General features: G+C 35.6%; 1 protein-coding gene and 1 pseudogene across 2 annotated transcripts in view; both read right to left on the bottom strand.

Annotated features, from left to right (window-relative positions):
• The window catches only part of Fkbp15 (FKBP prolyl isomerase family member 15), a 58,476-nt gene that overhangs the window by 26,119 nt on the left and 16,329 nt on the right, over window positions 1–16,028 (bottom strand). For both annotated transcript variants that reach the window (XM_076845664.2, XM_076845662.2), the window contains 6 exons: window positions 13,522–13,671; window positions 12,578–12,646; window positions 11,353–11,499; window positions 10,027–10,169; window positions 9,201–9,258; window positions 1,923–2,030 (listed from right to left, as the gene is read on the bottom strand). In XM_076845664.2, the coding sequence (XP_076701779.2) occupies window positions 1,923–2,030; window positions 9,201–9,258; window positions 10,027–10,169; window positions 11,353–11,499; window positions 12,578–12,646; window positions 13,522–13,671 (675 nt within the window). The remainder of the gene's footprint in view (window positions 1–1,922; window positions 2,031–9,200; window positions 9,259–10,026; window positions 10,170–11,352; window positions 11,500–12,577; window positions 12,647–13,521; window positions 13,672–16,028) is intronic.
• On the bottom strand, window positions 4,224–4,580 carry LOC143392067 (ribonuclease P protein subunit p14 pseudogene; annotated as a pseudogene).

The following is a 16,028-nucleotide window of genomic DNA, read 5'->3' as shown; positions in this document are numbered from 1 at the left end:
CTAGCATGTGGGTTGTGGGGAGGAAGCACTCAATTATGCAATAGAGGAAGAGCTCTTCTCCATGAAAATCATAGCAAATAATTAAATCCAGTTAATTTCCACAAACATTCTATGTTGTTGATATTTTAGTGTCTGAAGCAGCCAAACTGACAGTTCTGCAAAAAGTATCATTTCTCAAAACAACAGATACACTGACTGATCTAGTCCACAACAGAGAGGTCTATTATGAGAAACCCCCAAACAATCCAGCCTCTCCTCTTCTGCCACATAATCTCCATAGGCCTCAAGCATCCAGTGAAAATTGTATAGAGTAGGATTCAATTGACCTTCCTTAACATGCTGATTTGGGGTAATATAGTTTTACATTGTTTCCTCATTTTTTCTTTTTATAAAACAAAAACTATAACTCTAAATGAAGTTTTCTTACATCTTCCTGCTTCATACAAGGAATGAAAAATCGCAAAAACTACTGCAATGCTCTAGTTCATGGGCTGAAATCTCTTGGTCATTCTTTTACTTTAGAACTTCCTCTCACCCCCTGATAGCCTTCTGGAAAAGCATCCTGGTTTTAGATCATTACACCTCTAAATCAACCTAAATGCCTAATGCAGGAAAAAGGAATTAGGATAAATCAATATTGTAGAACTCTGGGTTACCTTTAAAGGCAATAATGCTTTGCTTTATTTATTTATATTATAGATATTAATAAAGATATTTACAACATTACATTAAAAAATCAGGTTGCAGGGGCTGAGGCTGTGCTCAGTGGTAGAGTACTCGCCTAGCATGTGTAAGGCGCTAGGTTTGATCCTCAGCACCACATAAAAATAAATAAAGATATTGTGTACAACTACAAATAAAAAATTTTTTTTAAATCAGGATGCAAAGCAATTTATAAAGAATACCTTTTTGTTAAATGTGATTTTCTTTATAATTTTAAATTATTCTGCAACAAATAAGTAGCACTTTAAATTTTTAATAAGAATATCATATTATTCAAATTTCATTTCCAGAAACCAAATAAACCATAAGAAAACAATATTCCTCAGAATCCTCTCTTCTTTTAAAATGTTAAACTCTAAGTAAGAGCTTGCTCAGGAAAAAACAAAATTATAAAAAATAAAGCTTATTTCATACATTTTTTTCTTGAGCATTGTCTCTTTTTCATTTTACATCCAAGAGAAAGAATCCTAAAAATCAATCTCATGTATTTCAATTTAATTAGGAAGGATGGTTTTATTCAATAAGGAGCGTCACCACTGGGAAAAGAATTAAGTTGAAATTAAGTTATTTCATATCATACACCAAATTCTAAGTAGACTAAAAATGCAAATCTAAATGTGAAAAAACAAACAGTTCTAAAAAATGTGATGTTTCTAATATCTGAAAGCCCTCTAACCATGTCAGAAGCAAAAAACAAGAAGAGAAAATCAATAGATATGATCTCAAAATTCTTGAACTTCTACATAGAAAAATACACAAATACCAAATACAAAGTCAAAAGAGTTAAAAATTTGACCTTTAAGTAATAGGCAGCTCCAGTGGGAAGACCAACATTTCCCAAAAGTATCTAAACATTCAACCTACCAATATGAATTGAGCACCTGTTTTAGGTTAGGCATCCTTGGGCATCCCACTACCTAATGACTGATCTTGACAGACAACAGAGATTCTAGCAAATGAAGGCTAATTTAGCTACTTTACACTGCCCATATCTTGTGGAAGATATATGGAATTACTTCATTTCTCAGGGGAAATATTAATCAGATTTGAAACATATGTACCAATACCAATCTGTATCATTTTGCAGATAAACTCTCTTAAATATTCTGGATTAGAGGCCCAAAATGCAATCATTTCAACCAAAGGAACAAGATGGCAACATTTGTACTACTGGTTTCAATATAGCCAAGGGGACATACTTCAATTTCTGAGTCATTGGAATCCAGCTGTGGTGGAAGAATGGGCAGCATGGGTTGACCCATTTTAGCCATCCGAGAGATCAACTTGGCCTTGACTGTATCAGGATTCTAAAAAGAAAAAGTCATACAAATCATTGTAATTAAGGTTTCTTACCTTCAGACGGCTCTATTTCTTTCTTTCAGTTTTTTTTTTTTTTTTAGTTATATATAACATTAGGATTCATTTTGACATAAATATAAAAGCATGAAATATAAATTTGCTCTAATTAAGTTTCCAGTACTTCCTCTTTCCCTCCCCTCTCCTCCCCCCGCTTCTCCTCCCTCCACTCTATTAATATTTCTAGGAAGCTCTATTTCTTTGGCTCTTACATCAAATCCTTTAACAAGTCCCCCTCCTATATCTAATTTCCACTAGAAAATAAGAATCAAAGATGAGTACGTAAAAGCTTATAATAGTAAAAATCATTTCCTACATGTTTGTATGGACAGAATGACGTCATATGTATTAGCTCTTTTTAACCAAGTTTCCTGATCAGTCACAATTACTCTCATTTTACAGATGAAAAACTAAGGCAGTGATATTAAGGGAGAGAGGCATTTTAGATGTTAGGACCCCTTCAAAAGTATGAAGCCATTCAATAAATAGATATTTGGAAAAGATTTATGGAAAACAGCAATCAGGAGCTCTTTGTTCTAAATTCAGGCCCACTTGGCTTGACTATATACTAGACCCTGTGCTAGATGCTTCTATATCCACCAACTAGCTCAAAGTACTGTCTTTAGAATGGAGAGTAAGTTACCCTAAAGCTAAAAAAGATGGATTTCCTGGGGGAAGAAAGAAATCGTCACAGCTTTCTCTTTTATTATTTTTTAGCTATAAACATTGGACATTGTTTACAGGAATTAATAGTACTTTTAAGTGTACATTCTGTTGCTAGACATATTCAGGATTGTGTGCTCATTTTTTCTTAACCAATGGAGGTACATAATTATTTTTAAGGTATCCAAGAATATTTACTGGTAAATAAATGTTCAAAGATGAGCCAAGTTCCACTGCTGCCTTCAGCAAGTTTATGCTTGACAGTTATAAATTCAGTGAGAAACCTATTCTACATAGACATAGGCAGGTGTTTATCAAAAATCTAACTAGGTTTAAATTCTGAAAGCAGACTCTTCAGATAAGTAAGCCTCCTGATACTTTTTCAATTTTAAAAAACTTCCCACCACTGGGTGCAATGGCACATGCCTGTAATCCCAGCAACTCAGGAAATTGAGGCAGGAGGATCACAAGTTCAAAGCCAGCCTTAGCAACTTAGCGAGGCCCTATGCAATTTAGCAAGATCCTGTCTCAAAGAATAAAAAAACAAAAGGGACAGGGGATATGGCTCAATGGTTAAGTACCCCTGGGTTCAATCCCCAGTACCAGAAAAACAAAACAAAACACCAAACAACAACAACAAATCCTTAATAGATGATGAAGACATGCATCTACTTGGCTCTGGGTGATGCCAAAGTTCAAATTGCTCCCCTTCTCTAACATAGATTCTGAGTCTCTCGGCCTTTCTTTGGTGATGAATAGCAAGTAGCCCATTTCCCCAGATGCTCATTAATAACAATCGCACTGGTGTTTGAACTTGTAACTTTAAACACCTGTAATTAGGATTTGGGAGCTTCTGGAACCATGACCTTGACCCAGCCTCCCATTAACAGTCTTTTTACTTTCTATTACACAACATGACATGGCAATAAAAGCAACAAATCGCTTTGGCTTTTTCACTTCTGCAGAAGCTGAAGCCACTTCTCTAATATATAAAGGAGCAGGAAAGTTAATTTCCTGAGAGAGAAATACACAGCCTGGTCCTAGCATTTTAGTACCCAAGAGAGCTGAGATAAGTCCATTGATCAAAACTCCACGTACAATCGTTTTTCCAAACTTGGTTTAGCAAAGTCTTCATTTAAATGCAAAGGATTGACATCTCCATTAAGGCAGCCATGTCCCTCTGTGTGAAGGCCCTGCTGAGTTCAGCCCAGTCCCCAACCCTCATGTGCACATGCTGCAGGAGCCCTCACGTGCACATGCTGCAGGAGCTGTCTGCTCCGCACTGGTTGATTCAGGCAGAATCTCCTTTAAGTCCACCCCACCAAAGGCAATAGCTGGATATTACTGGGAACACCCTTGGCATCTTCATATTTCACTCATGGGAGCTTCTACCCTGCTTCTGTTTCAAACTATGCAGCCACCAAAAAGTATTTTTGAGAGCAGAGGAAGGTTTCTGAAATTGAAGACTATTCAATCCAATACTAGTTCCTATTACTAGATAACGCGAGGAGAAATGGAGAAACCTGAATCACCCTGAAAGCACACTTTTTGCCTGTCTAGGATCCTAACAGGGTCAAAGAACTGCACAATTTGACTAGACCACTGCTACGTATTCAAGATGGCTAACAAGGTCTTCTCTTCATAGGTCAGGACATCCAGAGGTAAGGCAGCACCAACCACCCCAAACAGATCCTTTAGGGCAGAAATAAGCAGCTGTTTGAACTGTGCAGCATCAGACCAACTCCATGATCTTGAAATTCCAGGCAGACTTTCATGTAGTAGTACACAGAGGGATTTTTGTAAACTATTCTTTCATATGTGGTACCCAGTGCTGGCATCTTTTTCAGTGCTGATCACTGTCCGTCTGACTAACTGCCCGTCTGGCTAGCCTGATGTCCCTTCTGACTCCTGTTGGCTGCAAGGATTCCCTAAGGCTTGGTGCTCCCACGTAGGAGCCAGAGCCTGGGTCCAGGAAATTCCTAGTGTGTTTACGTTTTGCTGCTCCCTGACCCGGATGGAGGTACATAATTTAAAGTATGATACAATAAGAGAAGAGAGAAGACTAGTTATATAAACCATATCCACACAATGGAGTATCATGATCTACACAATAAAAATAAATGAGGACGCCCTCTATGATACTATATGTAAAAAGCAAGGCACATGATATATATAGTATGCTATTTTGTGTGTGAAAGAAGGGAGGAATAAAACATACATTTCCCTTTGGAAGAATATAAAAGAAGTTAGTAATAGCAGTTACCTAGGGGTATGAGATGGAATAGGGTAGATGGGAACAGGAATAGGAGTGAGTCCTTGCAATGTGTATCTCATATAGTGTTCCGCTAACTTTGCCGTATGAGTTACCTGTTCAAAACAAAACAAAAAAAAAATGTAAATGTAAACATTAAAAAAAGATGGTTAATTTTATCTTATGTAAATTTTGCCTCGATTCAAAAGAACAAAGTTATGTCAAGTGTGGTGGCAAAATCCTGTAATCCCAGCTACTCAGGAGGCTGAGGCAGGAGGATTGCCAAGTTCCAGGCCTGTCTAGGCAATTTAGGGAGACCCTTTCTCAAAATAAAAAACAGACATATAAAGGGAATATATGTAGCTCAGTGGTACAGTGCCCCTGAGTTCAATCCCTAAATACTGCAAAAACAAAAATAAAAAAACAACAAAAATCCCACCAGAACAAAAGTACAAAAAACAGAAGAAAAAAAAAAAGCTGGAGATCATTAGTCTACCAGAAGTTACTGAAGAAATAGGTAATGAATAGCTGTGGCTAGTGAATACAATGGAATCCACAATGGACAATTTTCATGACTGTTCAAACAGCTGAGATTGGGCTGGGGTTGTGGCTCAGTGGTAGAGCACTCACCTCACATGTGCGAGACCCTGGGTTCGATCCTCAGCACCACATAAAAATAAATAAGTGAAATAAAGGTATTGTGTCCAACTACAACTAAAAACTAAAAAATATTTTAAAAAAACAGCTGAGGGCTGGGGATGTGGCTCAAGCAGCAGCACGCTCGCCTGGCATGTGTGCGGCCCGGGTTCGATCCTCAGCACCACATACAAACAAAGATGTTGTGTCCGCCGAAAACTAAGAAATAAATATTAAAAAAAAAAAAAAAAATTCTCTCTCTCTCTCTCATCTCTCTCTTTAAAAAAATAAAATAAAATAAAAATAAAAATACTATACAAATAAAAATGTTGATTTATTTGCATAGACCAAATTAAAAAAAAAACAGCTGAGTTTATGATTACTTTTTTTTCTTCTGATTCTTTGGTTTAGGCTTCAGGTTTTATGAGATCACTGTTTACACATACTGTAACAACTATTTGCTTAAAAATTTCTGCTTTGGGCTGAATATAAACTACGGTTTGAGAAAACTGAAGCATCGACTTTACTCCATGCACCTATTTTTCCCCAATGTCCTAGGTGAAGGCAAAAGGGCTTTAGGATTTGAAGTGCTTCAGCCACCATGTGGCCACTTGCAGCACACTCAGAAGCCCCCCCAACCAGGCAGGGCAGGGCATACTACCCTACGTGCCCTTCCTGAGGGCATTTGAATCCACACTTTACTAAAATAGGGTGCTGGTCCTCTCAAATACACAAAGGCCAGGCACCTACTTAAAGACAACAGATCTGTGATGAGTCCCAAATTACTCAATTAAATATGAAGATATAGTCACAGCAACTTCAGAGACTAAGGCAGGAGGATCACAAGTGACATGTTTATTGACCTATTACAGTATGCTATACACATATTAAATTTCCCAAAGCATTATTTTATTAAAAGTCATAAAAATCTCCAAGATTGGCAGTATCTTCATTTTACAGAGAAGGAAATAAACCTGAAGTTTAGAGAAGCTAAGTTGCTTAAGGTAACAAAGTAAGTAGCAGAGAAAGCCTGCCATTAACCACTAATATGTTCCTCTTTGAATAATGGTATTTTTTATTGCTCTAAATTTCTTTATTTTAAACGCATTGAAAGAAATACAATTATCTTTTAAAAACAGAGCAATCTCACAATTGAAAGCCAAGAACAAAAAGAACAATTTAGTAACTTTTTTCTGAGAGGCAGATCTAATTAGCTGTAGAATGGACTTTCCCTTTCCTAACTTTTGTCAAACAAAAAATTGTTTTTCCTATTTCTAAGGCATCAAAAAGCATTCTGAATGCTAAACAAGTTATTCAGGTACAAAGTTTCAGGCCTCTAACAGGGTTTAAGAAACATCAAAGACTGCTACAAATTTCTTTCTTTTAATGTCAAATTGTACATATTTCTACTTTTTATATAAATCTGAGAATGTCACACTCATGAACCAAATTTCAAAAATCTGGTCCTATTTGAGTAAAATCTTACTACTTCTTAGTAAGATTGTCCTAAGTATTTGAGTTGGCATCCCAGCAACTGAAAGGGACCAGACATATGAAGAGCTGATCTGCTCAAATGCTGCCAATACCATTCAAAAAGCACCCATCCCAGGAGACTTGGATCAGCTGGAAATTTATACTACAGCTTAATTCCTAAACCACAGACCTGCCCACAAAGCAGATCAAATCCTAATGGTTCATAAGTAACACAGAGAAAAGTTGCTTTTTAATTCCCAAAGCTCTAATCTTAATCATTCCCATAGATCATTTTACATTGATAAATCTATCAAACTAAAAACTTTCATTTTTTAACCACTTCAGTAAGATAGACATGAGAATTGTTAGCATTTTCATTCTATGCATAATTGCTTACCTGTGTTGAAGTTTTGATTCACACAGGTAATAGGAAAGCTTGAATCAATTTTTTTATAAGTTAATGATGGTATTTCCAAAATTAAAGTGTACTTTAACCAATGGCCCCTCCCCCAATCCAATGTCATTCTCCTAATAATAATCATAGTTACCATTCTTAAAGATATGTTTCACATAGGTTCTGAGCTCAGAGCTTTACAAATATCTGTAGTCCTCAAAAGAACTGTACAAGGAGGCTATGAAAATTATTTCCATTTTCATAATAAAGAAGCTCAGGATGAAAGGATTTAAATATTTTTTAAGATCCCATGCTTATAAGAATCAATATTTTTTCTTTTTTCCCCCACATTTTTATCGATGCATTATAGTTATATATAATAAATATGTATAGTGTGAGATTTGTTATTATTCATTCATACATGCACCCAATATAACAATATAATTTGACCAACATCATCAATACCTAGAATTTTCCCTTCCATCCCTCCTCACCTCCCATCTTCTGGTCCCTTTCCTCTATTATACTGATCTCCCTTCAATTTTTATGATTCCCTACTACCATCTTTCTTTTCCTTTCCCTCTCTAGCTTCCACATATGGGAAAAAACATATGACTCTTGACCTTCTGAATTTGGCTTATTTCACTTAAAATAATGGTTCTACCCATTCTCCTGCAAATAACATAATTTCATTTTTCTTTATAGATGAATAAAACTCTATTGTGTGTGTGTGTGTGTGTGTGAGTGTGTATTTCTTTAAATTCACTGAAAGAAATAAAATTGTATTTAAAAAATAGGGATATAGATAGATACACACACACACACACACACACATATATATATATATCTTTCTCCATCCATTCATCTGTTGATGGACAGATAGGCTAATTCCATAGTTTGACTATTATGAATTGTTCTGCTATAAACATGGGTATGCATGTATCATTACAGTATGATGACTTTAATTATTTAAGATACATACTGAGGAGTGGTATAGATGGGTCATATGGTGGTATCCAGTCTTTTGAGGAACCTCCACACTGGTTGCACTAATTTGTAATCCCATCAACAGTGTGAAAGTGAAGAACCAAGATTTTAACTTAGGTCTGTCTATGCAAAATCCCAAGCTAACTTACACTGACTTCCAAATAGGAGGAAATGAATAAAATAACCAATTTCAAACCAAAATCAAGGATTCACAACACTTTTTCCCCTAGGCACATGAAAAATGACAGTGTTTTATAAGTCTACAGGTCATGATATTCTATTATGTGAATATGGTTTATATCACTAGTCCTCTCTCCTCTCTTAATGTATCAAACTTTTTTTTAATATGTACCTCCACTAGTTCAGAAAAAATGAGCACACAATCCTGAATATGTCTATCAATAGAGTATACGCATAAAAGTACTATTAGTTCCTGTAAACAAATTAATGTCTGATGTTTATAGCTGAAAAATAATAAAAGAGAAGGTTATGACTATTTCTTTCTTCTCCCAGGAGATCATCTTGTGTACCTTCAGGGGTATGAACTCTGTATTCTGAAGACAATGCTTTGGATCAGTACAAACAAAGGCTTCTATCACAGGGTCTATGTATAATCAATGCCAAGTCAGAGTTAAATAGGCCTGACTCAGCACTGACATCCTAGAAATATGAAACCTCTACATGTGGGGGTTGAGGAAGATAAACTCTTTTACTTACTGTATTTATTGTAAGCTGTTCGCTGAGGGAGTTAGATTTGGTACGAAAAGCTGGCTCCCTGAAAGCAAAGAAAACATATGCTAAGATAAAAACAAAATCTATAATCACAAACCCAGATTATACTGGACAATCAAATTGTTTTTGAAAATGTTTACCAACCTAACAGCTATAAAACAGAATTTTAAGCCAAGTATAATGGCACACGCCTATAATCCCAGTAACTCGTTGCGGGGCGGGGGTGGGTGGGTGTTGAGACAGGGGGATCACAAGTTCAAGACCAGCCTGGGGAACTCAGTGAGATTCTGTCTCAAAAATAAAAAACGCTGGTGATGTAGCTCAGTAGTAGAATGCCCCTGGGTTTAATCACCAATATTGAAAACAACCCAGAATTGGAGCTCTTCTTTAGTTTGCATCATCTTTGAATGCTAGTGAAGATGAACAACTTCCCATTCAAATATTTATTATTTACATTTTTTCCCATGAGTATATGTTTTGTATTTATACCCCTTGCTCAATTTTCCTTCCAGGGTTTTGCAGGTATCGTTATCTATGTGATTTAGTACTTCTACACTAAGGGGTACATATTCTCCATTCTGAAGACAGAAAATATATATATGTACATGGTATGTATTATATATATATTATATTCTATGACTATTAATACTTTGTCAGAAAATCTAATGCAAACTCTTTCCCTGTTTCCTTGATCCCATTTATCCAATTATTTTAAAGTATTATAGTTTTTAACTATGTCCCTGTATCTGAACTTCTCTAGGAATCATTTTTACGTACACTAAAAGAGCTTGATTCAACCCTAGTGTCTTACGCTGATTTGAAAGGCACCGATGTGGGTGGTGACACAACAGGATCAGCAGAAAGGTTGTCAGCACCAGGTATGGGAGAAGGAGCTGCAGAATCCCGGGAACTAACACTGTGCCCATCAGAGCCAGAATCTCTGGCAAACTTCACCTAGGAAAGAACCAGCAAAGATGGAACAGGCTGCAGATCTTTTCCCCTCCACATACCTCTCATTTTTCTTATTCCTCAACACACAAGCCATCACCTGTTCATGATAGGCAAATCAGAAAATTTAGAAAAAAATAAAAAGTCACATTATCAACATATGTATATATTTACATTAGTATACACATATATTTATATATCATATATGCATTTATATGTTCAGTAAAAGAAGCAAGTTACAGAGGATTGTGGATGGTCACATACATGAGATTAGACCTCCCATACTCCTCTGTAACTTGCTTCTTGAATTTAACAATAGATTTTGGCTGTTTTTTTAAAAAGTCCCATAAAAAGTCTATTCTATGAAAAAAGTAAAAAACAACCCTACAATTTAACCAATCTTTTAATGACACTTAGGTGGTTTCCAGTTTTTTATTATTACAACCATGTGTTAGAATAAGGAAAATATATACACATATATATATATATATATATATATATATATATATATATATATACATATGTGCATACTCATGTAAATATATACATATATTGATAGTATAAATTTGTAGCCATTGAATCACTAAGTCAAAAGGTATGTACATAGAGCAGAAACCATTATTTTATGGACAAAGAAGCTTAGTGTGGAAAAGTCATTTACTCTCTAGATTTTGGATAGAGGGCCAGAAGAACATAAACCTTAGTCTTTAGATTCCAGAGCTATTGTTCTTTTTTTTTTTTTTTTTTTTTTTTATTTTTATGTGGTGCTGAGGATTGAACCCAGTGCCTAACACATACTAAGTGAGCATTCTACCACTGAGGCACAACCCCAGCCCTCAACTTGCTTTTTTTAAAATATTTTTTTAGTTGTAGATGAACATACAGTATCTTTATTTATTTTTATGTAGTGCTGACGATCGAACCCAGTACAGAGCTATTGTTCTTTGCAGCTATTTAATTTCTACTTTTTAAAAGAAATATGTTTTGGGCTGGGGATGTGGCTCAAGCGGTAGCGCGCTCGCCTGGCATGTGTGCGGCAAGATGTTGTGTCCGCCAAATACTAAAAAATAAATATTAAAAAAAAAAAAAAAGAAATATGTTTCTTCAGAACCTTTAAACATATTCATTTAGTTATTCATCTTATTTAATAGAGGGCTTGTCAAACACAATACAGAACAGTTTAACTCACCCGCTTAAGCTCCACTTCAAACACCAGGATTGAGTCCATGGACTGAGTCCAGCCTATTACTCCTTCAGAGCCAGCAGCACAGGCTGGAGGGATGAAAAGCAATCTCCTTCCTCCTTTTCTCATTCCCAGCATTCCATCCTCCCAGCCCTTTAGGAATAAAAGATGGGGAAAAGCTCATCAGACAAGAAACTCCTTATAAAAGACAAAGTGAAGTACAGGAGCATCAGATTTCACTTATCCACTTTCAGGTTTAGGCTATGCTTCTAGAGGTCAAGTTCAACTATCCTCCATGTTGGTTATAAAAATATCTAGAATATAGCTTCTAAAATTATTAGTGAAAGTTGGCATATCTGGGGTTGGGTGAAATACACTTATCTTAGAAGCTAAGAGAAAAATGGGAAGAATTAAATAGCAATAAGTGAGAAATAAAGGTTATTACTTATATATAAAAGTATGTTTTTCTAGGTACTGTGATTGTTTTACATGCATTATTTTGTTTATTCTCCCAAGTCTCATAAAATTGATAGCTTTATCCCCATCTTACATGTAAGAAACATGAGGGTTTTTTTTTAGGTTAAGTAACTAACACAAGATCATTCAGTAAATAAGCTGCTGAGCTGTATGATTCAACATGAGATCTGTATCACTTCCAGGATCATGTCATAACTACTACAGGAAAAAATCTCCAAAGAATTCTGGGAAAAGTGGTCATAAACGAAGCAATGGAGAAAAACATTTTGCCACATGGATAAGTAAGTACAGCAAACTGTATCACCATAAAATATTTGTAAATCAGTCATTATTTTATAAAACACCTGCATAGTTGGTAAAGATAAAATTCACAGCTTGAACCCAGGTCTGAGATTCCAATCCTAGAGCTCCTTCTGCTATGTGGTGCTTGCAAAGCAAACCAGACAGATGAGAATCAACCATTACCACACACTTCTAGAAGAAATAGTTTCACCTTTCCCTGTTAGGCTATAGGAAGGATGTAATAATTTTCTCAGAGTCACAGGATGAGAAAGAAAGGGTAGGAGTTACAGAAAACAAATGTACCCATCTTCAATATAGAGTCTCAGAGGTAAAAATCTCCCAGATGCAGATCACATAACAACTTTGTGCCTGCCTGCTATTCAACCAAGTGTTTTCATACCCTCAAAAGATATATCCAGGTCAGAATGCCACAAAATTTATTATGAATTCCAAAATATAGTTAGGCCTTTACCTTGATGACTTTTCCTGATCCTAATTTCAGGCGAAGCAACTTATCTTTGTTAGAAGTAGAGTCAAAAACCTGCAATTTAATTACAGCAAATGAGGTCAGCTAATTTCAAAAAATAATAACAATCATTAAGACATTCAACTACCATATCAGTACTTTCTGAATAGGGAATGTCAAATAAAACCAGAATATTTTCAGATTCTTAAAGAATCTGAAAAGATGGGACCACATAATGGCTAAAGGGCATTATCATAATCAGTATCTCAATGATAATGATATCCCAGATTAGGAAAAAAAATACATTTCTATCACCATGTATTTAAGCATCTTTCATCCATAAAGCATTTTCAAATAAATTATCTCATTTGATGTTGATGCCAATCCTGCTGGGTAAATAGAATAAGTAGCTCGTGAGCCTCCATTCACAAAAGAAAAAAGGAATTAAGAGCTTCAATAATTTGAGGTCAAATTAGGATAAAACTGGAACTTGTGTTCACATTTTTAAAGTAATAAAGTGATGACCCAAAGATCTTTGTTATATCACATTGCTTTTGATGGCTTCACAATATTAAAATACAAGCCCAACATATTTACTCTATCTGCTGTAAGAAAAACTATGAGGAGGGTCTAAAAAGCAAGACCTAATCCCATAAGAACACATTCAATTTAAAACTTGTGTGGGAGGACAAGACACTCATGAACAACTGGCAAAAATAATACTTGGGAAACTGGTTTGTACTGACCTGTGTAGAAGAAAGTGGCACTGAGCAGATTTTACACATCATTTCATGAATGTGCCCCCAAAGCAGCTATAGTGACTAAAGCAGGGCTCCTGAAAGATTTCTTTTTGTGGAAGGTATTAACAATTCACAGTACTAATACCTTCCACATGAATAGCCCTCATACTACCTAAGTTACTAAAGAATTTGCAGGGTACATTCTCTTACCTGGCCCAGCACATGATTCTGAAAGAGCCAGCCAGTATAAGCCACTTCCAAAGAATCTCCAACTTCCACAGCAGGGCCCTCTGCCACAATGAGGTCCTGAGTGAGCACTGCATCCAAGGAAGAGGTGCTATTGCACTTGGCAATGCCCACCTGCAAGACAAAAATCATAGCAGCATGAGTTTGGTTTAAACTCAATAAAGTATTCATTTAAATCATTATTGCCAATTCTCTTTCCAAGCAGCTGCATCCACTAGCATGTTTAGAAGTAAGCCATTCCAAAGTCAGTAATCTTGCCAGGAATCAAAATGCCTAAGAATATGGCATTCCAAAGTCAGTAATCTCTACAAAAATCAAAGTGCCTAAGCAATTACCTTACAAATCCAGGTACTGTCAGTTCTTAACTCTGCTGTGGCAAAATAACTTAATCCCCATGTACCCAAAAGTCCCCTTTGTAGAATAAAGAAAAAAAGCTTTGCCTACTTATAGGATGGTTATGAAAATGAAATGAGTTACAAGTAGGGTCCTTGGCAGCACACTCGGAAAATGACAGTAAGTACTCTATAAACATTAGTTGTGATTACTATACTGATTTACTATGTCAGCATTAGGAACCTATGAAAGAAAGGGGAGTTTCTAAATAATTTCAAAAGGCACTTCTAAAGACAAAACAAAGTTGTATTCCCAGAACTCAAATCATCACCACTGACAGGCTTGGCTGAATTATCTTAGCATAAATCTTAAATAAAGAAGTCAGACACATCTTTGTGAATAATTATTCTATAGTCAATGTTTTAACATATCACACATTATAAACTTGCTACTCATTTTCTTTTAAAAAGTTTCATTATTGCAATCAGACAAATGCTAACTAAAATGATAGGATATCATCCTCTATCAAGTGACTAAGACAAAGAAGAAAAAAGATCATTCTAAATGCTACTGAAGACATAAAGAACTGGGATGGATGTGAAATACTACAATCTTTCTGAGAAACACTGTGTCAGAGTGTGTTCAGAATTTGAAAATAATTTGTCATTTTGACCCAATAATTCACTTCTGGAAATATGGAGGGAAAAAGAGGATACAGACTTATATTTTAGAAATGTTCACAATACATTATAGATTTATTTCAGAGGCTAAAAACAACCTAACTTCCTAAAAGCAAGGAAATGGTGAAATAAATTCAGAAGCATCTATTATGTACTAAACGTCTGTGTCCTCCTAAAATTCATTTGTTGAAATCCTAACCCCCAATGTAACAGTATTAGGAGATGGGACCTTCAGAAGGTGATTAAGTCATGAAATTAGAGCCCTTATAAATGGGTTAAGAGCCATTATGAAAGAGAGTCCAGAGCCAAATGGGGTGGCACACACCTGTAATCCCAAAGACTGAGGCAGGAGGATCACAAGTATGAGGCTAGGCTCAGCAACTTAATGAGACCCTGTCTCAAAATAAAAAGGGCTGAGGATATAGCTCAATGGTAGAATGCCCCAGAGTTCAATCCCCAAACTCTAGTACCTCCAAAAAAAGAAAAAGAAAGAAAGAAAGAAAAGGAAAAAAATGGGCAAGAGACTCCAAAAAATTCCCCTTTTTACAGCAAATTGCAACTCAGAAAAGGGCCCACCAGAACCCAACCATGTTGAGACCCTGATCTTGTACTTCCAGCCTCCACAGTCATTAGAAATAATTTTCTCCTGTTCATAAAGCCATCCAGTCTATAGTACTTTATTATAGTAGCCCAAATTGCCTAAGACAGTATCTTGATGCAGAAGGAGGAGGCAGATGGTACCACAGGCTCTGTAACAAGAGCATTAATCCCATTCATGACTACAGAGCTCTCATAACCTAGTCACCTCCCAAAGGTCCCACTTCCTAAAGGCCCCGCCTCCTAATACCATCACTTTGGTGGTTAAGTTTCAATATATGTTTTCTGGAGGGATAGACACATTTAAACCATATGCAGACAATATCCATATTTCGCAGCTTCAATAATGTTTCTAAACGATTTTTTCATGAGGTGGGAAATGATACTTTATATACTGCTAAATAAAATAAGCAAAATATGGAACTCTTAAAGAAGTACATCTACTATGTATATTAGGCATATATAAAGAGGAAACGACATAATGTTAATAGTAGTTACTTAGGGTAGTGAGATTATGAATAAATTTTTTAAATGCATTTCTACATTTTCTATGATGAATATGCAATAACAAAACATTGTTTAAGATTTGTATTTATTCCTTAAGATAATTTATGTAGCAAAAATGTTTTAATTAAGTAAGCTTACATATTTAGCCTTTTTTTATCTTAAAAAGACTCATCAGGCAATTTCAGTAAGTATTGCTATGATTTTCCTAAAATACAATAAGCTGAAGTGACAATTTTAGTAGGTTTCTTATGCTTGTCACTAGCAAGACAGCAGTTATAGGTTTTCATATGTGAACCTAGAATTAAGGCAGACCCCAAACTAACACTCTGGCTTTGCACAGGAAAGAGTAACATA

The sequence above is a fragment of the Callospermophilus lateralis genome, chromosome 2 (assembly GCF_048772815.1).
Source record: "Callospermophilus lateralis isolate mCalLat2 chromosome 2, mCalLat2.hap1, whole genome shotgun sequence".
NCBI classification, from domain to species: domain Eukaryota; kingdom Metazoa; phylum Chordata; class Mammalia; order Rodentia; family Sciuridae; genus Callospermophilus; species Callospermophilus lateralis.
This window is presented reverse-complemented; position numbering and strand designations above follow the sequence as displayed.